Source organism: Copadichromis virginalis, linkage group LG18 (assembly GCF_057382275.1).
Source record: "Copadichromis virginalis isolate Kocher_CV1m ecotype Utaka linkage group LG18, C_Virginalis_male_GT1.1, whole genome shotgun sequence".
Lineage (NCBI taxonomy): Eukaryota > Metazoa > Chordata > Actinopteri > Cichliformes > Cichlidae > Copadichromis > Copadichromis virginalis.
Window position 1 is genome coordinate 6,795,880 of NC_140635.1, and position 24,352 is coordinate 6,820,231.

The 24,352-nt window shown below is 39.8% G+C and overlaps 1 protein-coding gene and 18 non-coding genes across 24 annotated transcripts in view; 1 reads left to right on the top strand and 18 right to left on the bottom strand.

Moving 5' to 3' along the window:
• LOC146687144 (ATP-dependent 6-phosphofructokinase, platelet type-like) overlaps positions 1 to 24,352 on the top strand; it is a 40,257-nt gene that overhangs the window by 11,652 nt on the left and 4,253 nt on the right. Inside the window, exons 8-17 of one of the 6 annotated variants that reach the window (XM_085439554.1) lie at positions 473 to 568; positions 1,135 to 1,227; positions 1,337 to 1,462; positions 12,716 to 12,780; positions 13,120 to 13,189; positions 15,021 to 15,167; positions 17,188 to 17,258; positions 18,666 to 18,753; positions 20,185 to 20,337; positions 22,223 to 22,375. In XM_085439554.1, coding sequence (XP_085295680.1) covers positions 473 to 568; positions 1,135 to 1,227; positions 1,337 to 1,462; positions 12,716 to 12,780; positions 13,120 to 13,189; positions 15,021 to 15,167; positions 17,188 to 17,258; positions 18,666 to 18,753; positions 20,185 to 20,337; positions 22,223 to 22,375 — 1,062 coding nt within the window. The remainder of the gene's footprint in view (positions 1 to 472; positions 569 to 1,134; positions 1,228 to 1,336; positions 1,463 to 12,715; positions 12,781 to 13,119; positions 13,190 to 15,020; positions 15,168 to 17,187; positions 17,259 to 18,665; positions 18,754 to 20,184; positions 20,338 to 22,222; positions 22,376 to 24,352) is intronic. The other 5 variants (XM_085439555.1, XM_085439556.1, XM_085439558.1 and 2 more) reach the window with 5 other exon arrangements.
• On the bottom strand, positions 2,036 to 2,127 carry trnar-ucu (transfer RNA arginine (anticodon UCU)). Its single transcript is given in 2 exon segments — positions 2,036 to 2,071; positions 2,091 to 2,127. It is a non-coding gene; the product is annotated as a tRNA-Arg (tRNA).
• Positions 2,552 to 2,643, bottom strand: trnar-ucu (transfer RNA arginine (anticodon UCU)). Its single transcript is given in 2 exon segments — positions 2,552 to 2,587; positions 2,607 to 2,643. It is a non-coding gene; the product is annotated as a tRNA-Arg (tRNA).
• On the bottom strand, positions 3,068 to 3,159 carry trnar-ucu (transfer RNA arginine (anticodon UCU)). Its single transcript is given in 2 exon segments — positions 3,068 to 3,103; positions 3,123 to 3,159. It is a non-coding gene; the product is annotated as a tRNA-Arg (tRNA).
• Positions 3,584 to 3,675, bottom strand: trnar-ucu (transfer RNA arginine (anticodon UCU)). The gene is given in 2 exon segments: positions 3,584 to 3,619; positions 3,639 to 3,675. It is a non-coding gene; the product is annotated as a tRNA-Arg (tRNA).
• trnar-ucu (transfer RNA arginine (anticodon UCU)) lies at positions 4,100 to 4,191 on the bottom strand. The gene is given in 2 exon segments: positions 4,100 to 4,135; positions 4,155 to 4,191. It is a non-coding gene; the product is annotated as a tRNA-Arg (tRNA).
• trnar-ucu (transfer RNA arginine (anticodon UCU)) lies at positions 4,616 to 4,707 on the bottom strand. The gene is given in 2 exon segments: positions 4,616 to 4,651; positions 4,671 to 4,707. It is a non-coding gene; the product is annotated as a tRNA-Arg (tRNA).
• On the bottom strand, positions 5,132 to 5,223 carry trnar-ucu (transfer RNA arginine (anticodon UCU)). The gene is given in 2 exon segments: positions 5,132 to 5,167; positions 5,187 to 5,223. It is a non-coding gene; the product is annotated as a tRNA-Arg (tRNA).
• trnar-ucu (transfer RNA arginine (anticodon UCU)) lies at positions 5,648 to 5,739 on the bottom strand. The gene is given in 2 exon segments: positions 5,648 to 5,683; positions 5,703 to 5,739. It is a non-coding gene; the product is annotated as a tRNA-Arg (tRNA).
• trnar-ucu (transfer RNA arginine (anticodon UCU)) lies at positions 6,164 to 6,255 on the bottom strand. Its single transcript is given in 2 exon segments — positions 6,164 to 6,199; positions 6,219 to 6,255. It is a non-coding gene; the product is annotated as a tRNA-Arg (tRNA).
• Positions 6,680 to 6,771, bottom strand: trnar-ucu (transfer RNA arginine (anticodon UCU)). Its single transcript is given in 2 exon segments — positions 6,680 to 6,715; positions 6,735 to 6,771. It is a non-coding gene; the product is annotated as a tRNA-Arg (tRNA).
• Positions 7,196 to 7,287, bottom strand: trnar-ucu (transfer RNA arginine (anticodon UCU)). Its single transcript is given in 2 exon segments — positions 7,196 to 7,231; positions 7,251 to 7,287. It is a non-coding gene; the product is annotated as a tRNA-Arg (tRNA).
• trnar-ucu (transfer RNA arginine (anticodon UCU)) lies at positions 7,712 to 7,803 on the bottom strand. The gene is given in 2 exon segments: positions 7,712 to 7,747; positions 7,767 to 7,803. It is a non-coding gene; the product is annotated as a tRNA-Arg (tRNA).
• trnar-ucu (transfer RNA arginine (anticodon UCU)) lies at positions 8,228 to 8,319 on the bottom strand. The gene is given in 2 exon segments: positions 8,228 to 8,263; positions 8,283 to 8,319. It is a non-coding gene; the product is annotated as a tRNA-Arg (tRNA).
• On the bottom strand, positions 8,744 to 8,835 carry trnar-ucu (transfer RNA arginine (anticodon UCU)). The gene is given in 2 exon segments: positions 8,744 to 8,779; positions 8,799 to 8,835. It is a non-coding gene; the product is annotated as a tRNA-Arg (tRNA).
• trnar-ucu (transfer RNA arginine (anticodon UCU)) lies at positions 9,260 to 9,351 on the bottom strand. Its single transcript is given in 2 exon segments — positions 9,260 to 9,295; positions 9,315 to 9,351. It is a non-coding gene; the product is annotated as a tRNA-Arg (tRNA).
• Positions 9,776 to 9,867, bottom strand: trnar-ucu (transfer RNA arginine (anticodon UCU)). The gene is given in 2 exon segments: positions 9,776 to 9,811; positions 9,831 to 9,867. It is a non-coding gene; the product is annotated as a tRNA-Arg (tRNA).
• Positions 10,291 to 10,382, bottom strand: trnar-ucu (transfer RNA arginine (anticodon UCU)). The gene is given in 2 exon segments: positions 10,291 to 10,326; positions 10,346 to 10,382. It is a non-coding gene; the product is annotated as a tRNA-Arg (tRNA).
• Positions 10,806 to 10,897, bottom strand: trnar-ucu (transfer RNA arginine (anticodon UCU)). The gene is given in 2 exon segments: positions 10,806 to 10,841; positions 10,861 to 10,897. It is a non-coding gene; the product is annotated as a tRNA-Arg (tRNA).

Genomic DNA, 24,352 nt, shown 5'->3' on the forward strand with positions numbered 1-24,352 from the left:
AAATGTATATTTCAGCCAAATTACAGCAAAGAGCAAAGAGAAAGCCTACCAAACAAAAAGAAATTCCTAAATTTAAAGTTTTCAACAAATTCAAAATTGTCTTTTAGAAATGTTTTATGAGAAAGGACCAAATATGTGAACACTGCATGTAAACTGAGCTGTAAATAAAAGAAGGTTCTGCAGTCAACTTTAAACTAACCCTGCTGGCTAACAGCAATAGTATAAGTAAATTATTGATGTATCTCTACAGCACACTGCTTTTCATGACCAGTTAACTTCACATATGAAGCTTCTCCCAAATTGTGGCAAATGTCTGCTGATGAAGGGCAACCTGTTGGTGCTCTTTGGAAACGCAAAGGTCTCTCAGTAATTAGCGCTCAGACTTATCCTACGTTACTGGTTCCAGCTTTTGGCAATGCAAAACATTTTCTGTCATGTTTTAAACTGCCTTTGCTTGTTTATATCCCTCTAGAATCGTGCTGATAAGAAAAGGCTGAACATTATTATTGTAGCCGAGGGTGCCATAGATCGCCACAACAAATCAATAACCCCCGATTATATCAAGGATGTAAGTACGGTCACGAAGCCTGGCCGATACACGGAGCCACAAATTCTCCCTCAGAAGCATGGGCCACTGTCTTTCGTGGTTTGGATGTTGGTTTCCTTCACCATGGGAACACACCATTTCGTGTCCTGTATGCTGTTGTATTTCGTTCTTTTTTACACAAATGTTCATATATCCATTTATGAACCATTTATGGATGAGCTGTACGGTTCTCTTTGCACCCTGTATTTTGCTTTATGCCTGTTCACTTTGCATGTGTATTACATGACAGGAGATGTTTTGCATGATTTCTCCTTCTTATTTTTTTCTTTTGGCATGTCTTTTCTTGTTATTGCATGTTCCTACGAATGTTCTTGTTTATTTTTAAGATGCTATATAATCCTGCTTTATATAATATTACATTGACACTACATATTTAGTAGAAATATGATCACAGTCTTCAGAAATTTGGAATTTTTTAAAGTGAAATCCTAAATATTTTTTATAGATATATTGTATTTAATTGGAATGGCATATATTTTTAAGCCCTTTATGCCAACTAATAATTCATGTTTACTATTCAAAACCAGCTGGTAGTGCGCCGCCTGGGTTTTGACACCAGGGTTACTATCTTGGGCCATGTGCAGAGAGGTGGAACACCCTCAGCGTTTGACAGAATCCTGGTAAATAGCAATCAATAAATAAGACTCATATCATGGATTGGTGAAAGTCAAAAAAAAAAAAAAGTTCTGTGCTCATTACTTCCCTCTGAATGAACTTTAATCTTTGCAGGCAAGCCGCATGGGTGTGGAGGCAGTGCTAGCATTACTGGAGGCATCTGCAAACACCCCGGCCTGCGTCGTGTCTCTGGTTGGCAACCAGGCTGTTCGACTGCCACTTATGGAGTGTGTTCAGATGGTAAGTATGTTTGTTTTAGAGACAGATATGAGATTGTTAGGTTTTATAATAAAGGTCAAAGGTCAATCATCAGAATCAGAATCTTTCCAGTAGAGGAAACTGTTTTGTTGAAGAGATGTGGCTAGAATTTAGAAAGAGATGAATTTTGGAAAACAAAAATACAACAAAAGCCTCAAGTTATATTGGTCTTTTCACTTGTCCTAATCTTCTTTCGTAGCAGGAGTCACACAGAATTATGTGTAAAGGCGACTCTGGTGGAACTTGAATTTTTGAATTGCATCTGAAGGGAACCACTAGAAGTACAGTACACAAAGCCCAATGAATGACTAAATTCATGCTGGAAAAAAACTGAGATTTTGGTGTAGCAGGAACCTTGAACAAGGTTTTCCCCTTGTTCAAGGTTCTGTGCTGTGGATTCTGTGCTTAGTAAACTTGAGGGTTTCATTTCCTGGTGGTAGTAACACATTTTCAGTTGACCAAAGCACTTTGTTTGGATGACTACAATAAAGCTGGTCAAAAACTAAGATTTTTGTGTAGCAGGAACCTTGAACAAAGTTCTCCCCTTTACATTAGCGACTCTGGTGGGACTCGAACCCACAACCTTTGAATTGCGTCTGATGGGATCCACTAGAAGTCCAACGCGCTATCCATTGCACCACAGAGCCTACAAATTCAGGTCTTTATTACCCGGAATGTGGCGTAGAATTCACGTAGGTGATGTGAACGTCCCTAGAAACCCCATTCTGAGTACCTACTGTTCAGATGCGCATTTGTGTGCAACCTGAATCTTCTCTGCTTTGCAAAGAATTCAAGGGAAATAAAAACCCTCTTGAGTTAGTGATTCTGGTGGAACGCAAACCTAGAAAATTACATCAACAGCAAACTCAACTGTATTTAAATGACAGCCATATGCTACTACAAGTAGTGTGGATTCTGTGCTTTGTAAACTTGAGGCTTTCATTTCCTGGTGGTAGTAACAGATTTTCAGTTGACCAAAGCACTTTGTTTGGATGACTACAATAAAGCTGGTCAGAAACTAAGATTTTTGTGTAGCAGGAATGTTCAACAAAGCTCTCCCCTTTAAATTACCGACTCTGGTGGGACTCGAACCCACAACCTTTGAATTGCCTCTGATGGGATCCACTAGAAGTCCAACGCGCTATCCATTGCGCCACAGAGCCTTCAATTTCTGGCCTTGATGACCCAGAATGTGGCGTAGAATTCACGTAGGTGATGTGAACGTCCCTAGAAACCCCATTCTGAGTACCTACTGTTCAGATGCGCATTTGTGTGCAACCTGAATCTTCTCTGCTTTGCAAAGAATTCAAGGGAAATAAAAACCCTCCTGAGTTAGTGATTCTGGTGGAACGCAAACCTAGAAAATTACATCAACAGCAAACTCAACTGTATTTAAATGACAGCCAAATGCTACTACAAGTAGTGTGGATTCTGTGCTTTGTAAACTTGAGGCTTTCATTTCCTGGTGGTAGTAACAGATTTTCAGTTGACCAAAGCACTTTGTTTAGATGACTACAATCGAGATGGTCAGATACTAAGATTTTTGTGTAGCAGGAACCTTCAATAAAGTTCTCCCCTTTAAATTAGTGACTCTGGTGGGACTCGAACCCACAACCTTTGAATTGCATCTGATGGGCTCCACTAGAAGTCCAACGCGCTATCCATTGCGCCACAGAGCCTACAAAGCCAAGTCTTGATGACCCAGAATGTGGCGTAGAATTCACGTTGGTGATGTGAACGCCCCTAGAAACCCCATTCTGAGTACCTACTGTTCAGATGCGCAATTGTGTGCAACCTGAATCTTCTCTGCTTTGCAAAGAATTCAAGGGAAATAAAAACCCTCCTGAGTTAGTGATTCTGGTGGAACGCAAACCTAGAAAATTACATCAACAGCAAACTCAACTGTATTTAAATGACAGCCATATGCTACTACAAGTAGTGTGGATTCTGTGCTTTGTAAACTTGAGGCTTTCATTTCCTGGTGGTAGTAACAGATTTTCAGTTGACCAAAGCACTTTGTTTAGATGACTACAATCGAGATGGTCAGAAACTAAGATTTTTGTGTAGCAGGAACCTTCAATAAAGTTCTCCCCTTTAAATTAGTGACTCTTGTGGGACTCGAACCCACAACCTTTGAATTGCATCTGAAAGGATCCACTAGAAGTCCAAGGCGCTATCCATTGCGCCACAGAGCCTACAAATTCTGGCCTTGATCACCCAGAATGTGGCGTAGAATTCACGTTGGTGATGCGAACGTCCCTAGAAACCCCATTCTGAGTACCTACTGTTCAGATGCGCAATTGTGTGCAACCTGAATCTTCTCTGCTTTGCAAAGAATTCAAGGGAAATAAAAACCCTCCTGAGTTAGTGATTCTGGTGGAACGCAAACCTAGAAAATTACATCAACAGCAAACTCAACTGTATTTAAATGACAGCCATATGCTACTACAAGTAGTGTGGATTCTGTGCTTTGTAAACTTGAGGCTTTCATTTCCTGGTGGTAGTAACAGATTTTCAGTTGACCAAAGCACTTTGTTTGGATGACTACAATAAAGATGGTCAGAAACTAAGATTTTTGTGTAGCAGGAACCTTCAATAAAGTTCTCCCCTTTAAATTAGTGACTCTGGTGGGACTTGAACCCACAACCTTTGAATTGCATCTGAAAGGATCCACTAGAAGTCCAACACGCTATCCATTGCGCCACAGAGCCTACAAATTCTGTCCTTGATCACCCAGAATGTGGCGTAGAATTCACGTAGGTGATGTGAACGTCCCTAGAAACCCCATTCTGAGTACCTACTGTTCAGATGCGCAATTGTGTGCAACCTGAATCTTCTCTGCTTTGCAAAGAATTCAAGGGAAATAAAAACCCTCCTGAGTTAGTGATTCTGGTGGAACGCAAACCTAGAAAATTACATCAACAGCAAACTCAACTGTATTTAAATGACAGCCATATGCTACTACAAGTAGTGTGGATTCTGTGCTTTGTAAACTTGAGGCTTTCATTTCCTGGTGGTAGTAACAGATTTTCAGTTGACCAAAGCACTTTGTTTAGATGACTACAATCGAGATGGTCAGATACTAAGATTTTTGTGTAGCAGGAATCGTCAATAAAGTTCTCCCCTTTAAATTAGTGACTCTGGTGGGACTCGAACCCACAACCTTTGAATTGCATCTGATGGGATCCACTAGAAGTCCAACGCGCTATCCATTGCGCTACAGAGCCTACAAAGCCAAGTCTTGATGACCCAGAATGTGGCGTAGAATTCACGTAGGTGATGTGAACGTCCCTAGAAACCCCATTCTGAGTACCTACTGTTCAGATGCGCAATTGTGTGCAACCTGAATCTTCTCTGCTTTGCAAAGAATTCAAGGGAAATAAAAACCCTCCTGAGTTAGTGATTCTGGTGGAACGCAAACCTAGAAAATTACATCAACAGCAAACTCAACTGTATTTAAATGACAGCCATATGCTACTACAAGTAGTGTGGATTCTGTGCTTTGTAAACTTGAGGCTTTCATTTCCTGGTGGTAGTAACAGATTTTCAGTTGACCAAAGCACTTTGTTTGGATGACTACAATAAAGCTGGTCAGAAACTAAGATTTTTGTGTAGCAGGAATGTTCAACAAAGCTCTCCCCTTTAAATTACCGACTCTGGTGGGACTCGAACCCACAACCTTTGAATTGCCTCTGATGGGATCCACTAGAAGTCCAACGCGCTATCCATTGCGCCACAGAGCCTTCAATTTCTGGCCTTGATGACCCAGAATGTGGCGTAGAATTCACGTAGGTGATGTGAACGTCCCTAGAAACCCCATTCTGAGTACCTACTGTTCAGATGCGCATTTGTGTGCAACCTGAATCTTCTCTGCTTTGCAAAGAATTCAAGGGAAATAAAAACCCTCCTGAGTTAGTGATTCTGGTGGAACGCAAACCTAGAAAATTACATCAACAGCAAACTCAACTGTATTTAAATGACAGCCAAATGCTACTACAAGTAGTGTGGATTCTGTGCTTTGTAAACTTGAGGCTTTCATTTCCTGGTGGTAGTAACAGATTTTCAGTTGACCAAAGCACTTTGTTTAGATGACTACAATCGAGATGGTCAGATACTAAGATTTTTGTGTAGCAGGAACCTTCAATAAAGTTCTCCCCTTTAAATTAGTGACTCTGGTGGGACTCGAACCCACAACCTTTGAATTGCATCTGATGGGCTCCACTAGAAGTCCAACGCGCTATCCATTGCGCCACAGAGCCTACAAAGCCAAGTCTTGATGACCCAGAATGTGGCGTAGAATTCACGTTGGTGATGTGAACGCCCCTAGAAACCCCATTCTGAGTACCTACTGTTCAGATGCGCAATTGTGTGCAACCTGAATCTTCTCTGCTTTGCAAAGAATTCAAGGGAAATAAAAACCCTCCTGAGTTAGTGATTCTGGTGGAACGCAAACCTAGAAAATTACATCAACAGCAAACTCAACTGTATTTAAATGACAGCCATATGCTACTACAAGTAGTGTGGATTCTGTGCTTTGTAAACTTGAGGCTTTCATTTCCTGGTGGTAGTAACAGATTTTCAGTTGACCAAAGCACTTTGTTTAGATGACTACAATCGAGATGGTCAGAAACTAAGATTTTTGTGTAGCAGGAACCTTCAATAAAGTTCTCCCCTTTAAATTAGTGACTCTGGTGGGACTTGAACCCACAACCTTTGAATTGCATCTGAAAGGATCCACTAGAAGTCCAACGCGCTATCCATTGCGCCACAGAGCCTACAAATTCTGGCCTTGATCACCCAGAATGTGGCGTAGAATTCACGTAGGTGATGTGAACGTCCCTAGAAACCCCATTCTGAGTACCTACTGTTCAGATGCGCAATTGTGTGCAACCTGAATCTTCTCTGCTTTGCAAAGAATTCAAGGGAAATAAAAACCCTCCTGAGTTAGTGATTCTGGTGGAACGCAAACCTAGAAAATTACATCAACAGCAAACTCAACTGTATTTAAATGACAGCCATATGCTACTACAAGTAGTGTGGATTCTGTGCTTTGTAAACTTGAGGCTTTCATTTCCTGGTGGTAGTAACAGATTTTCAGTTGACCAAAGCACTTTGTTTGGATGACTACAATAAAGCTGGTCAGAAACTAAGATTTTTGTGTAGCAGGAATGTTCAACAAAGCTCTCCCCTTTAAATTACCGACTCTGGTGGGACTCGAACCCACAACCTTTGAATTGCCTCTGATGGGCTCCACTAGAAGTCCAACGCGCTATCCATTGCGCCACAGAGCCTTCAATTTCTGGCCTTGATGACCCAGAATGTGGCGTAGAATTCACGTAGGTGATGTGAACGTCCCTAGAAACCCCATTCTGAGTACCTACTGTTCAGATGCGCATTTGTGTGCAACCTGAATCTTCTCTGCTTTGCAAAGAATTCAAGGGAAATAAAAACCCTCCTGAGTTAGTGATTCTGGTGGAACGCAAACCTAGAAAATTACATCAACAGCAAACTCAACTGTATTTAAATGACAGCCAAATGCTACTACAAGTAGTGTGGATTCTGTGCTTTGTAAACTTGAGGCTTTCATTTCCTGGTGGTAGTAACAGATTTTCAGTTGACCAAAGCACTTTGTTTAGATGACTACAATCGAAATGGTCAGATACTAAGATTTTTGTGTAGCAGGAACCTTCAATAAAGTTCTCCCCTTTAAATTAGTGACTCTGGTGGGACTCGAACCCACAACCTTTGAATTGCATCTGATGGGTTCCACTAGAAGTCCAACGCACTATCCATTGCGCCACAGAGACTACAATGCCAAATCTTGATGACCCAGAATGTGGCGTAGAATTCACGTAGGTGATGTGAACGTCCCTAGAAACCCCATTCTGAGTACCTACTGTTCAGATGCGCAATTGTGTGCAACCTGAATCTTCTCTGCTTTGCAAAGAATTCAAGGGAAATAAAAACCCTCCTGAGTTAGTGATTCTGGTGGAAGGCAAACCTAGAAAATTACATCAACAGCAAACTCAACCGTATTTAAATGACAGCCATATGCTACTACAAGTAGTGTGGATTCTGTGCTTTGTAAACTTGAGGCTTTCATTTCCTGGTGGTAGTAACAGATTTTCAGTTGACCAAAGCACTTTGTTTGGATGACTACAATAAAGCTGGTCAGAAACTAAGATTTTTGTGTAGCAGGAATGTTCAACAAAGCTCTCCCCTTTAAAGTTCCGACTCTGGTGGGACTCGAACCCACAACCTTTGAATTGCGTCTGATGGGATCCACTAGAAGTCCAACGCGCTATCCATTGCGCCACAGAGCCTACAAATCCTAATCTTTATTACCCAGAATGTGGCGTAGAATTCACGTTGGTGATGTGAACGTCCCTAGAAACCCCATTCTGAGTACCTACTGTTCAGATGCGCAATTGTGTGCAACCTGAATCTTCTCTGCTTTGCAAAGAATTCAAGGGAAATAAAAACCCTCCTGAGTTAGTGATTCTGGTGGAACGCAAACCTAGAAAATTACATCAACAGCAAACTCAACTGTATTTAAATGACAGCCATATGCTACTACAAGTAGTGTGGATTCTGTGCTTTGTAAACTTGAGGCTTTCATTTCCTGGTGGTAGTAACAGATTTTCAGTTGACCAAAGCACTTTGTTTGGATGACTACAATAAAGCTGGTCAGAAACTAAGATTTTTGTGTAGCAGGAATGTTCAACAAAGCTCTCCCCTTTAAATTAGTGACTCTGGTGGGACTCGAACCCACAACCTTTGAATTGCCTCTGATGGGAGCCACTAGAAGTCCAACGCGCTATCCATTGCGCCACAGAGCCTTCAATTTCTGGCCTTGATGACCCAGAATGTGGCGTAGAATTCACGTAGGTGATGTGAACGTCCCTAGAAACCCCATTCTGAGTACCTACTGTTCAGATGCGCATTTGTGTGCAACCTGAATCTTCTCTGCTTTGCAAAGAATTCAAGGGAAATAAAAACCCTCCTGAGTTAGTGATTCTGGTGGAACGCAAACCTAGAAAATTACATCAACAGCAAACTCAACTGTATTTAAATGACAGCCAAATGCTACTACAAGTAGTGTGGATTCTGTGCTTTGTAAACTTGAGGCTTTCATTTCCTGGTGGTAGTAACAGATTTTCAGTTGACCAAAGCACTTTGTTTAGATGACTACAATCGAGATGGTCAGATACTAAGATTTTTGTGTAGCAGGAACCTTCAATAAAGTTCTCCCCTTTAAATTAGTGACTCTGGTGGGACTCGAACCCACAACCTTTGAATTGCATCTGATGGGATCCACTAGAAGTCCAACGCGCTATCCATTGCGCCACAGAGCCTACAAAGCCAAGTCTTGATGACCCAGAATGTGGCGTAGAATTCACGTTGGTGATGTGAACGCCCCTAGAAACCCCATTCTGAGTACCTACTGTTCAGATGCGCAATTGTGTGCAACCTGAATCTTCTCTGCTTTGCAAAGAATTCAAGGGAAATAAAAACCCTCCTGAGTTAGTGATTCTGGTGGAACGCAAACCTAGAAAATTACATCAACAGCAAACTCAACTGTATTTAAATGACAGCCATATGCTACTACAAGTAGTGTGGATTCTGTGCTTTGTAAACTTGAGGCTTTCATTTCCTGGTGGTAGTAACAGATTTTCAGTTGACCAAAGCACTTTGTTTAGATGACTACAATCGAGATGGTCAGACACTAAGATTTTTGTGTAGCAGGAACCTTCAATAAAGTTCTCCCCTTTAAATTAGTGACTCTGGTGGGACTCGAACCCACAACCTTTGAATTGCATCTGATGGGTTCCACTAGAAGTCCAACGCACTATCCATTGCGCCACAAAGACTACAAAGCCAAGTCTTGATGACCCAGAATGTGGCGTAGAATTCACGTAGGTGATGTGAACGTCCCTAGAAACCCCATTCTGAGTACCTACTGTTCAGATGCGCAATTGTGTGCAACCTGAATCTTCTCTGCTTTGCAAAGAATTCAAGGGAAATAAAAACCCTCCTGAGTTAGTGATTCTGGTGGAACGCAAACCTAGAAAATTACATCAACAGCAAACTCAACTGTATTTAAATGACAGCCATATGCTACTACAAGTAGTGTGGATTCTGTGCTTTGTAAACTTGAGGCTTTCATTTCCTGGTGGTAGTAACAGATTTTCAGTTGACCAAAGCACTTTGTTTGGATGACTACAATCGAGATGGTCAGAAACTAAGATTTTTGTGTAGCAGGAATGTTCAACAAAGCTCTCCCCTCTAAATTTCCGACTCTGGTGGGACTCGAACCCACAACCTTTGAATTGCCTCTGATGGGATCCACTAGAAGTCCAACGCGCTATCCATTGCGCCACAGAGCCTACAAATCCTAATCTTTATTACCCAGAATGTGGCGTAGAATTCACGTAGGTGATGTGAACGTCCCTAGAAACCCCATTCTGAGTACCTACTGTTCAGATGCGCAATTGTGTGCAACCTGAATCTTCTCTGCTTTGCAAAGAATTCAAGGGAAATAAAAACCCTCCTGAGTTAGTGATTCTGGTGGAACGCAAACCTAGAAAATTACATCAACAGCAAACTCAACTGTATTTAAATGACAGCCATATGCTACTACAAGTAGTGTGGATTCTGTGCTTTGTAAACTTGAGGCTTTCATTTCCTGGTGGTAGTAACAGATTTTCAGTTGACCAAAGCACTTTGTTTAGATGACTACAATCGAGCTGGTCAGAAACTAAGATTTTTGTGTAGCAGGAACCTTCAATAAAGTTCTCCCTTTAAATTAGCGACTCTGGTGGGACTCGAACCCACAACCTTTGAATTGCATCTGAAAGGATCCACTAGAAGTCCAACGCGCTATCCATTGCGCCACAGAGCCTACAAATTCTGGCCTTGATGACCCAGAATGTGGCGTAGAATTCACGTAGGTGATGTGAACGTCCCTAGAAACCCCATTCTGAGTACCTACTGTTCAGATGCGCATTTGTGTGCAACCTGAATCTTCTCTGCTTTGCAAAGAATTCAAGGGAAATAAAAACCCTCCTGAGTTAGTGATTCTGGTGGAAGGCAAACCTAGAAAATTACATCAACAGCAAACTCAACTGTATTTAAATGACAGCCATATGCTACTACAAGTAGTGTGGATTCTGTGCTTTGTAAACTTGAGGCTTTCATTTCCTGGTGGTAGTAACAGATTTTCAGTTGACCAAAGCACTTTGTTTAGATGACTACAATCGAGATGGTCAAAAACTTAGATTTTTGTGTAGCAGGAACCTTCAATAAAGTTCTCCCTTTAAATTAGCGACTCTGGTGGGACTTGAACCCAAAATCTTTGAATTGCATCTGAAAGGATCCACTAGAAGTCCAACGCGCTATCCATTGCGCCACAGAGCCTACAAATTCTGGCCTTGATCACCCAGAATGTGGCGTAGAATTCACGTAGGTGATGTGAACGTCCCTAGAAACCCCATTCTGAGTACCTACTGTTCAGATGCGCATTTGTGTGCAACCTGAATCTTCTCTGCTTTGCAAAGAATTCAAGGGAAATAAAAACCCTCTTGAGTTAGTGATTCTGGTGGAAGGCAAACCTAGAAAATTACATCAACAGCAAACTCAACTGTATTTAAATGACAGCCATATGCTACTACAAGTAGTGTGGATTCTGTGCTTTGTAAACTTGAGGCTTTCATTTCCTGGTGGTAGTAACAGATTTTCAGTTGACCAAAGCACTTTGTTTGGATGACTACAATAAAGCTGGTCAAAAACTAAGATTTTTGTGTAGCAGGAACCTTCAATAAAGCTCTCCCCTTTAAATTAGCGACCCTGGTGGGACTTGAACCCACAACCTTTTAATTTTATGTGATGGGAACCACTAGAACAGTATCTGATTTTTCAGGGAGAAAATCTGAAACAACATTAAATTTTATAATAGAGAAATTGGAATAAAATCCAATTCTAAAACGGAACATGAAACAATGATATATTAGACTTTTTTTACCGCTTTGTAAAATGTAAAACATTAAAGAGCTGTATCAAATTTCTGGCTAGTCACTTTTCTGTGAGTTCTTCTTTATCTCACAATATGCTATTCAGTTAGACAGTCCATCATAAAAAACAAAAAACTTAAATAAAGACAACTAATCTGATAGAATCCACAGTCAGCCTACAACATTAACAAAGCAGATAAAATTAAGAGATTAAACAGGCCTGTGTATGTTCTCAGTCAATGGTAATCGGGAGAGTTTGAATAAGAAGATAAAAGATCTCTTCAGGTTTGTGAAAATGTAAACACATTTTTCTACTTCAGTTATAAAACACCTGGCACAGAGGTAATTTCAACCTCCACTCCCACCTCAAGGTACCACAATAGTTCACATGATGGTGGGGGTGGGGCAGGGTCTTACAGAGGTTTTACCTATTTAAGGAAATTGGGCCTCACCTTTTTCACACCTTGGCTCTATTATTCTATACTGCAGATTATGTAACAACCCACATGAACAATAATGGGTCTACAACCGTCAGGTTCTCCTCAAAAGGGACAGCCCCCAGTAGGGGTTTGTTACCGAAGTCTCTCTACCAGTTGTTTCAGAACTGAAAAAGTCTCTTGGATGAAAGGTGAAATGTCTTCACAAACCTCAACAAACCTTGACATTTAGCATTTACCAGCTTAATGCAAGAAGATATAAAATAATTTGAAAACATTTATTTTCTGGGTGAATTGCTGGGTTGCACACTGTGAAGCTCCACAGAAGAAACAAAGCAGTTTACAAATCAAACAGTGAAAGATTAATTTTTATTCAAAAGAAAAATATGAACTTGATTCCTGGAAAAAAAAATAAAGATGTGAAGATTAATTTTAAAAATGACCTAAAATAACTACAAAAGCTTGAGAGTCTCTTTAAGCAACAAAGGTTGCTATTACGTTTGCCTCAAGAACTATATAGTTGACAAAATTGTTTATTCATTGATTTTTTACATTTTTATTCTTGCAAAGAAAGAGGTCTTAAAATAAACGTACTAAAGGGATGTAGCTGGTATTCAAGAAGAGATAAAATATGGACTGGCTTTCATGCCGTGAGACTGGAGCAACTATAGTGCTTGGATCACAGGTGCTTTGAGTTTCCCATAACTCCAGACACTATTTACATGCAATACAGTTAGCAGGCAGCACTGCCTCACCAGAAAAAAATGCCCTGTTTTTTTTGTCATCAGACTCAAGAAGTACAGAAGGCCATGGATGAGAAGAAATTTGATGAGGCGGTCAGACTGCGTGGCAGGTATTTGTAAAATTCCACTACGCTGACATGATTAAACACCTGTAGGATTTGTTATGTTTATATATAACCAATCGACATATTGGAAGATTAAAAAATACATGAAGTGCTTAAATGTTGCTCATGCCAGGAGCACTGGTTCGAATGTTGCACATGATGTCTGACACTATACACAGCACAGAAGTTGTGTATAGTACGTTTTGCGGTTTGACAGCATCCCACTTCCTGCTTATCTGTGTTAACATTGATCTCTTAATTACTCTAAATGTTTGCCCTGCTGCATTTACAGACCAGAATTCATATTGGATTTTCCACATTGTTTAACTTTTTTTCCATCTGCAGGAGCTTCGAAAACAATCTGAGCACTTACCAACTCCTCTCATTTCGGAAGGCAGATTCTGAACTTCCAAATGTAAGTATTATCACTCTCAAATATTAACAGCTAAAATAATTTAATTAAACCAGTAAAATAATAATTACCATGTTTATTCTCCAAATGTGTCTTTCCACCAGCTGCTCTGAGAATTGTACATTAGCATAAGGTATTTCCTGGTCAGGTGTATTGTGGGTGCTGCAGTCTTTTTGTGACACTAACACAGTCTGTCTTTCTATAACTGTCCATCCTGAGGGAGAGGAGGAGGCGGGGGATGAAGAGCAGATTGATGTATGTGATGAGTGAAAATGGGGCAGCTGAGCAGGCTTTTGATCAGCGACTGAAGCTTCTGCAGGTGTAGGTCATACGAGGAGCTGCTTTGCAGTTAGTTTGACCATCTTATTCCCTTTGGCTTCTAATAATCTTCCCAATGCTGAGATAAATATGTGTGGATTTTAGTTTCTTACCAAGTCTAAAACTAATATCCACTTTATTTTAGTTGTTGTAAAATGGTGCCACAAAAGGACAGCGTCAGTGCTCTTCACCGTCGTTCTGTCTGCCTTTGCTTATTTCCTCATGGCTCTGCTTGGATGCTTGGAATTAGAAATGTAGACATGCAAAGAGGTGCATTAGCGCTGCAGTGCAGGACTCCGACCAGCCCTGCTGTCAGGGATAATGGCAATGAGGGTGTGATCTGCTTCAAATCGCTCTGAAGTAGTCTCCTTTATAGATGTGTTTTCGCTGACTCTCAACTCAAACTGGACAGGCTCCAAGCTCTTTGTTTTATTCAAAGATGGTTAGTGGTTGTTAAACGTAAAGATTTCATCTGTTGAATATTTGTTTTTTATAATCTTCTTTTTTATCTCAGCATGCCTATGTTCTCCAACTGTTTAGTGCTGTCTGTATGCAGCAGCCAAAGATTTTTCAATCTTTGAAAAATGATGAAGAAATTGTATTTGATTAAACAGAAAGTAAACATAATCTGATAAGGCTTCAAAAACCAAGGTTTGATTCTTGGCAGTTTTTGATGCTGGTATAGTTTCTGCAGACACATTTCTGTCTGACCTTACCGGGCGTTGTAGTTTGATTCCACTTGTGCTTGCTAGACTTCAAAAACAAAGCAAACTGTGTGAGATTTGGTATTAAGCATTTATTGAGAGAGAGTTGGAAGCCTGTCCGTTTTGAGGTACTTCACGTCATATTTATATGTGCCATTAACCCAATTGAAAACAAGAACATTACGGGCTCAGTCTATTATTGGAGCACAGCATAATGCATTCTGTGTTGTTGGGTGTATCCATATTGCATTTTGCAATGTGGACCACATGAACCCGAGTTTGACTTTGTAATAAGATCCCCTCTAAAGTTGGCCAAATGATTCAAGACTGAATGGCAAGAAAACTGCTAAAAAATTTTGGGAAAATATTCATTTGACTGTTGATATTTTCAGTGGCTGTCATGACAAAGTAGCTACTACTTCACTGCGTCTTTTAGCAGCATGTGGCTCATGCATGAAAGGCTATCACTGCCTGCTGCTGTGTGAGGCAGAGTCTCTCCTGATGACAGATGAAGCCGTGATTATGGCTCCATGACGTCCAAACTGAACCATTTCAGTCCAGTTTTTGTCCAGTTTGCCTCATGCCATGGAATTAATGGCATGACTGCATTGCCGGTAAAAGCTGCTCATAGATATATTCTGTGTTCGTACACTAAATATAGGAGTTGGGCCTAAAGTATGAATATGGTTTAAAATTTGAAAAAGCTTAAGGGTGCTACCACATATCACAGTACCATGGGGTTCTGCTTCCCCTACTGTAAGGTTAGTACTGAGTGTTACATGAGTGTGATTGGTGCTGTGTATCACCCACAGAGCTCCTTTAATGTGGCAGTAATGAACGTCGGTGCTCCAGCAGCAGGTATGAATGCTGCTGTTCGTTCTGCTGTCAGAGTGGGAATCACCGAAGGCCACAAAATGTTTGCTGTAAACGATGGCTTCGAGGGATTCTACAAAGGACAGGTGAGATTCAATGTACATAATTGTCATTCAGACAACTATGTACAAATATAGAGTTCCACGGATATCTGTTATTGGGCTTTCTCTTCATACCGTATGTTATTGAAAAACCGAATATAAGTTACAATTTCTATTCTGATGACACACTATTGTACCTTTCATTAGACATGAGACAAAATCCTGATTTTGAAGGATTAGATTGGTTGAAAAGTGAAGCTGGGGTCCCTGACTAATAACCCCACTAAGTATCACAGTGATTGAAAAAGAAATCCTAAAAAAACAGTAATAGTCTGGCAGCTGGGGCGCCAAAATAATATCAGAAAATAACAGAAAATAACTTTCCCATGAAAATACGGTTATTTTCAGTAATGACAATACAGTTTGTTGCCCTAATTTCACATGGGATTTTGCCTTTTTCACGTGCCTTTAAACATTAAATTAGGAACAATTTAATGTGATTAAACAATGAAATTACCTATAAACAAGGTCAATGAATGTGGCAAAATGAATCATAATACTTAAATGTACAGAAATATACAGTTATTGTTGGTTTAAATAATAACAGACTGCATTCATGCAGTGCTTTATGAGACCCTCAAAGCACTTTACAATTCCACTTTATAATTCCTCTCTGGCCATCACCAGTAGGTGGTAGGTGAAGTGTCTTGCCCAAGGACACAACAACCAAGAGTGTCCAAGCCGGGGCTCAAACCAGCAACCTCCTGATTACAAGACAAACTGCCAACTCTTGAGCCACGATCGCCCTAAATAACAATAATAATAATTATTTGATTTTTATTTATTTGAACATTTCAATCTTTCAAATAATGAACAAATATTTGTGAAAATATGATGCATTAGTGAATGTATTTTAACAATCTAAATATGCATATGTACAGACAAATACATTCAAAAAGGAAGAAAATTATGTTTTATTACATTTACAGTGATTTTATGTTAATTTACATTTGAAATGTAAAATCACAGTCTATTTAGGTGAATTTAATATTCTAGAAGAACAGTACAAAACTGTAAAATACACAGTAAAATAGTTTTATATTACAATTTTTTTACAGTGCATCTTACAAAAATGCAAATGTCATGAAAGTCTTTATTGTTTATAATTTAATTTAAAAAAAAAGTAAACATCTATATTCATTACATGTTAATTATTTCAAGACTTCAATCCAGTAGTTCAAATTATTAGAACATTTCCTAAGTTCAATCAAAAGCAAGAATTGACATACAGAAGTGTCTAAATTCTGAAAACTATGGTTGTACTCTCAGTGGTTGGTTGGGGCTCTTTTATCGTGTGGCATGAGGGTGGCAACGCTGAGGTGTTTTTGAAGCCCAGGTTGCTTTGATAGATTCTCTGTAGGGTTCAAGCCAGAAGAGTTCACTGAAAAGTCAAGCTGAGTAATAACATTGTCAGCAAATCATTTGATAGTTTGGATACAATGGGCAGGTACTTTGTAAAAACAGTGGATCAATCATCACCAACACTTGCTGACAACATGACACATCACAGACTACAGAAACTCCACACTGGACTTCAAATAACTTTGATTCAGTGCCTTTCAACTCAGCCTTAATATTTTAAGATCTTAATTTCCAAATGAAATGAAAAATGTGCTTACAGAGAGTAATATGAACCACTGAGCAACAGCCTGGTCCTTTTTTTCTCCTCATCCTAGGTAAGCTGCCTCCGATGTTGTCATCAGGACAGTCGTATTTCCTTTCCTTGGGAAGTGGGCTGGGGCTGGTGTTTCATGATGTTCTTGACTTGTACTTGACATTGTAGTTCCTCTCAATGCTGTGCTGGTGCTGTGCGCGGATGCATTTAAAAAGCAGAAACTATCTCTGATGTTTTTGATAATTCAGACACTGACACAATAATTTTCAAGGGAGTGTTTATCTGGTAGATTGCTTTTTGTAATAGTCCCAGTGAGATCTGTGAACCTTTTCTGCCATGCATTAATTTGTTTTGTTGCGATACAAATGAGCTGCCTTTCTCTTTTATCAGATTAAGGAGATCAAATGGGGAGATGTTGGTGGTTGGACTGGCCAGGGTGGGTCACTGCTAGGGACAAAAAGGTAATCTGCTGCTTTATTATATACCTGTTATTATAAGCCTACATCATTTTTAAGTTTCCTCTTGATGAGGAAGGTTAAAAACGAGGTTAAGGTTGGCACTGACCCATTTTTAGGTTTTTATGCATAAAGGTGCCATTTAAACTTGTTTATTGCATCAAGGCTTTCTGACTTTGTCAGGAACCTCTATTTAAACAAACATGAAAACAAAATTAGAAAATGTTCTGGTGGAAATTATGACCATTGTATTGTTACAGTCGGTTTCAACTCTGTTATAATATAACATCTTAAAACAATAATTAGAGCCAAAACTGAAATCGTAAACATACTGTGAGCTCACTAACACTGTCAGAGAGAAGTTAGGGGCTTCTTCACCTTTTTGCCTCCTTCCCGGAGTAAAAAGAAAGTGGTAACATCTCTTGGATTGGAGTACCTCCTGCCTTACATGGCAGGCCAACTGCTGCAAATGTCATCAAAATGACTCTGTGAGTTCCAGGTTTGCGTGACAAGAATAAGTGACAACTTGATGGGTTTCTGCCATTTTCACCAAAGAAACACATTGTTGCTGTGACAAACTTTGAAGCAAGAAAACTCCATGGCTACATTTAGGATGATATTTACATGGAATACCTGGAAGCCTATACTGGTGTTCTACTTGCTGGAGTGTACAGATCCAGCAATGAGACCACTGATGGTATGTGGGAAGCATCGACAGGCAGGCATATTTTCCAGGCAAAAATGTCACTCAGACCTTTTGAATGATATCAAGAGTCCTCAGATTTTACAACAGATAGATAGATAGATCCTAGAGCAAACCTGACACGCATGCTCCCATTAGGGATGTCTGGGAGAGATGGGTGGAGCTCTTTCCATCAATGTTCAACACAAAGGCAGAGGTGAGAGTAAATGAACATCTGGGCAGCCTTGGATGCAAAAAGCAGCATCACGGGCTGTGTAATTCTGTGCATCGAATTGATAGAATTACACAGGAATGTTATTATAGTTAATAATATTGACATAAAAAATAAATGAAACCGATTTATTTCAGAGATATGTTACGTTACATTGCTACAAGTTTTTTTTAATCTCTTGAGTTTAATTTGCTATAGTTTCGGAATGAAAATGAGAGGTGTGCTGCAAAAAGAAAGAGCCTGAGGGCCACAGGAAAAATATTAAAACCCATCTTTTCATGGATAAGGAAGCCTAACAAGATTACAAACAATTTGAATGATAAACCACTGTTTTGAGGGAACTTTTTGGTTGATTTAAGACACAAAACTATCCATTAACATAAAAGATAATAACAGAAAGCTAATACAAGAGGAAGGTTAAATGCTTTAACATTAAATGTACATGATAAAGTGTTATCCCCTTTGCCTTTTTAATGACTAATCATTTTTTATGTGTCAGAACTCTTCCAGGAAAACATCTGGATAAGATCGCTGAGCAGATGAGGATTCATAACATCAATGCTCTGCTTGTGGTCGGAGGGTTTGAGGTATGTACAACCTTTCCTGGTTATTGCAAATTAAAGCATTTTGTTTGTAATCACATTTTATTAATATTGTATCTCTGACCATTTTTTATCATTTAGAAAAATACAATGAGTAAAAAATCTTAAATTCAGCTATTGTTTCATTAAAAAAAGCTACTGATATTGTAAAAGCAGAGTTATTGTGTAATGTAAAATGGCTAACCTTATTGTATCAGCATCATCAAGCACCGTCTCCCACCAGCATTTTACGATTGCCATGTGTTGTATTGCTCAGCATTTTCTGGTCCATTTGTTTCTCACCAATTTACCCAATTTGACATTTTAAATTTGCAAAACACATTTTCTATATTAATATTTTTTCAAAATATAATGAAGACATATTTAAATTTTTAAGGCTCTCTCCCTGTCTGTCCATGTGTCAGTATGAACTGTTGGCCAAGCTGCAAAGCCAGCATGTATATAGATAGATTTAATGACATTGAAATGGATGTTTATGGTATTTTGATGCTTTTCAAGCTCTTTGTCCAATCGAGAGATTAAATGAAACCAGCATAAAACTTTTATTTTAACAAAGAACTTTAACAATTCAACCATGCCATTTAAAAGAAAAGGTTTTTGACTTTGGTAGCTTGGCCAAAAATGAACGTTGTCTCTGTCTTTGTCCTTTTATGTGAGATGCTGCAACATTGACTTCCTGTGTGTGTCTCACTGCCCGTCATGATTGGCCTGGCTCTCTCCCCTTGGCTTCTCCTAACAGTACATTCCTCACAGACGTTTCTTCATCCCATCACTGAATTTTCATTTCATACTCCATTTCTTGAGCTCCATCTCTCATCAGCAGATCCCTCCCACCTCAAAGCCGCCTCCTCCTTCACGCCCACCACAAGTTAACTTATGATTCCTAAAGCAAACATGTTCAGATTATTAGTTTGCATGTATCATAGTTATGATTGGCTAAAATTTTAGCTTTAATCAATATATAACAATAGAAGTAAAAGTTAATGTTATCTTAAGCCACTTTTAGTAATGCAGTGATTCTTTTTTACAGTAGTACCTAGCTCCTGCTGTAGCTGATGAAGAAATGAAACATCTTGCAGAAGTTGGTGAATAAAGTGAAACATTTGATTTCCATTCGACAAAATCAAAGCTGTGCAATGCTCAGCGTTTGGTGCTAGCCCATGAATCAATTAGTGGACTATACTCCATTTTATAGTAGATAATATCTTCTTCTCGAGTGTAGTATGGATTTTGGACACACCTTTGCTATCTCCAGTAAGTTCCCAGCTCTTCCTGTCATGTTTTTTCCCTCAAAACTCACCTGTGTCCTCTTGTCCACTGCACCTTCAAAGTCCTGGGGATTAGAGCTCTTCACTTTTCCCCCACTTGTGTGTACATACTCAATGACCACTAAGACGCTGGCTCTCACTACTGCAGGCCTACGTGGGATTACTGGAACTCGCTGCTGCACGGGCCAAATATGAGGAGTTCTGTGTGCCCATGGTTATGGTCCCGGCCACCGTCTCCAATAATATACCCGGTTCAGACCTCAGCATTGGTTCAGACACTGCTCTGAATGCCATTACTGACGTAAGTGTGGCTGGGCTAGAGAGAATGTATGTGTGTGTGTTTCTAGACTTAACACACATGCAGACTTAACACATCTCAGAGTTCGGGATTTGCTGATTGCCAGCTCGCATCCTTGCATTAACAAGCAGTAGGTCAGATTTAGTTCACACGTCAAGACAGTTTAGATCTTTTTACAGGATCCATTTGTTTTCTAGTTTAAATTCAGAAATTGAAAATATATTATTGTTATTGTTTCTTATTTAGTATAAATTGTCAAAAATTGGTTCTTAATCTTGTGCATGGGCTTAGAGCTGCCATTAATTGAACTTTGGCAGTTTAGGAGTAGTGACAAAAAAGCCAGATTAAAAAACAAATATTTGAAATTCTGACCTGCTCATTGGTTCCCTCTGAAATGAAATCAGCTGTGCCTGGGTAAGATTTTTAACTTCAAGTTTTCACTTTGAAGTGCCGTAGTTTCACTAACTGAAACTCAGGTCACATGACAGAGACATTTTAAGAAGCACTCAGTGCTAGTGCTCTGTAATGTTTTGTGTAAACACTGGCCTCCCGCTTAACAACCAAACTTGTGTTTTTGCAGAACTAAATGGAAAGTACAGGCTTACTGCTTTCACATAAACACAACCGTAAGATAATAGAAACAAGACCTTACAGTTAGGACAGGCAACGCATACTATGCCAAATAACTCAGCTCAGTTTAGCTGATGCAGACATTAGACTGTTAATAATCAGCATGAAGTACAGTAGAAAACACTTGCTGCTGGATGCGGGCTGGTCAGCAGAGGTCCCAGGTAAGTGTTAGGGCATGCAGTGGTGTGTTGTGGCATGCTCTTGGTGCGTGACCCTGGCGTGTTCATGCGGTCTTCTTTGTGTTTTGTAAAAGGCAGATAACTAGACAGCAGGAAGGTTCAGTCTAACGGGAACACTGTTTGCGTTTGGGAAGTAAGTTTGTTTGCTGCATAACTGATTGTGGTCTACATCGTAGTTCCTATTGTTCTTATCTGAGAAAGCCTTTCTTGTCTTCAGACAAAACAAAAAAACCAAATAGAAATAAAAAAAACTTCCTCTTTGCTTCTTGAACATAAAAGGAAACGTTGCCCGACTGCCTCTGGAGTCTCACCTCGTCGCGTCGACACCGTTACATGTCAACCACGATGCAACCCCTCTTCCTCATTCCATTTACTCTCAGCCAATGAGAAGCCAAAGTCCCCCCAACTCCTGGAGAGAGCCAGCCAGTTGCACACACTACAGGACACACACACAAACACACATGCACACACACGCAGAGCTGCATATTCATGGTCTCATTGGAGTTAAAGTTACTTCTTTGTCTTGTATCCTTCCTTTTAAAATGCTAACCCTAAAGGTTGCAGCAGGTTATAATTTCAAACAATTTGGGGTTTGCAAATATTGTACAGTGTATAGTAGACCATCTTTAAAGAATTATATGTCATGTCAAATTAAAACTATTCAGAATTTCATGGTAACAAGCTTTTCCTGTCAGGATGAGAAGGAACACCTTAGTGATTTCATGCTGATGATTGTCTGTGCAGTAATGGGTTTATCTTTACATCACAGACACTCCTTTCCAACATTAAAACCTGACAGATCAGACAAATATGGGCTGGGCTGTTTATGTTTTAAAAAGCTGCTAGTATGAAACAGAAAAGTGCATTCAATGGTGTTTTATAAAGTATCCATCCATCCACGGGGATATTGCAACTTGGCATTTGATTAACAAACAGCTTTAGCTATCATGATAATGAAGGATACAAGACAAGGGAGTCACTGGGCACCATGAAGCAGCCACTAAAGGGCACACTGGCATTTTTAGATGTGTAGTCTTCCCCCTAGTGGTCTAACTCCATATTACGGCTACCGTCATCAGGCCTTTGAGTCCATTCTGCAGCTGTATGTGGCCCGGGCTGACTACGAGGAGTTTTGCATCCCGATGTGCATATTGCCTGCCACCATTAGTAACAATGTGCCTGGCACTGACCTCAGTCTTGGAGCTGATACATCCCTCAACGCCATTGTGGAGGTAAGGGCCCAGCAAACGAGATGAGGGGAGATATTAAGAGCTACAGATATGCTGAAGTGTTACCGTTAATAAAAATTGGGTTTAAAAGTGTCAAAACTGTTGTTGTTCACACAAATCCTAAAATAAAGACCGCTCGATCAGCACAACAGCAGATGTTGCTTATGTGCCTCGTGCATTAATATTGGTTTGTTGTATTTGAAATATGACGATTTTATTATCTTCCGTTACCATCCAGGAGGATGTAGAGAATGTACTTTATTATTTATTCATTATGTACAAAAACAAGGCAAAGAGGGCAAAGAAAGTACAGCAAAGACTTGGTTAACTGGATCCAGTCCTGCAAGGTGCAGTCATTTGAACTATGCACTCCAATTCATCTACTAAAACTTTAAGAGAGGAATGAGTAAACAGAAGTAAAACCCGAGTGTCAGTGAGTACAATGCATGTCAGTGACTGCTCCTGTGTTTTACTGACTGTGTTGATTATTTCTGGCCTCTTGTGCATTTGGTACCAGATGGGTGAAGCCAACTAACAAGACTTTAAAATAAGAGTGTTTTTGAGAAGGTAAATAGGAAAGGACACCTCATCTGGAAGCCTGAAATCATCTGATTAGACTAAAGGGACACACAGGTTGACTCTGATGGTAAATTTACCAGTTCTTTACAGTCTCCTTTGTTCTTTATTTATTCTTGGGAAGAAAAAAACCCTCTCAGGCTAAAAGTCCACACTAATGCGCATCGTTTTTTCTCCGTTTTGGCCTCCCGTCCACACTGAGAAGGCGTTTTCGCTGATGGAAAACGCAGCGGTTTGAAAACGCTCTCGAAAATGCATACATTTGGAAAGGGTGCTTTGGCGTTGCAGTATGGACAGCAAAAACGCATGTTAGTCATATGATGCAGTCATGTGACCAATTAAACTAAGATAGCGGAGGGCATTATACAGCAGTTGTTTTGTTTGCTCTGAATTTTTAAAGATTAATATCAGTTTGTACCTGCTCCAGATAGATTTTCTTCAAATTCTTTAACTCTCACTTGCTTTTTCAACTTTGTACTTTTGTGTTACTCGCAGCAACAACTCCACCTCATTGTTAGTCCATTTAAAAAACTCGGTGCTTTTCCTCAACATTCGACGTTTCAAAGAGCCGAAAAGTACATAAGCGGCAGAAATGAGGCAGGTCGAATCTTCTTGCGTTTCACGCATGCACAGTACTGGGACGTAAGCGTTTTCGGCCGTTTCAATGTGGACGCAGAACTCTGTGAAAACGACTGAAAACGCTAGTGTGGACGCAGAGCGTTGTCAGACGAAAACACCGTTTTCAAATCTGTCCGGGCTAGTGTGGATGTAGCCTCAGTCCGCGACCGTCTACATCAGGGGTGTCATAATCATTTGCATGCCGTCTAGTTTCACCTGAACTGGGCGAGGCCTGAAATAAAATCACAGCAGAGTAACTCTTTTGCTGCAAATGTTCTGTACATCCTGAAAATATTTGCATTTAATAAATCCTCCACTTACAAAACTGATGATAAGATGTCTGAAGAAATAAGCATGTTTTTAGCCTCATGCCCTGGTCTGTCCACATGCAGCCAGTCGACTGCCACGTTAAACAATCAGATAAATTAGTTTCAGTGTGGTATGACAGGCTGTAAAATAAATGACTGGACTGAGTTACTGAGTCAATCTGTGCATCTCTAAGGACACTCAGCTATTTTATGTACTTTAAAGTAGAGCTGATGCAGGTATCTTTTCTTTTCTTTTTAATTTTATTTTACAAAGTGATGACATATATGACATATTTTGGGACTAATAAAGGTATATCAAATCAAATCAAATCATATTTACCAGTTTTCACCCACAATCAAAAAGCTCAGATGTTTTCTCACAAATCCTTCTTATATTATCAGGATAAATAAAATATTCCTGTCAGCTCTACTTGTGTGTACAGTGTGTTTTGCATTTGCATGCTCTCTGCGTGAACAT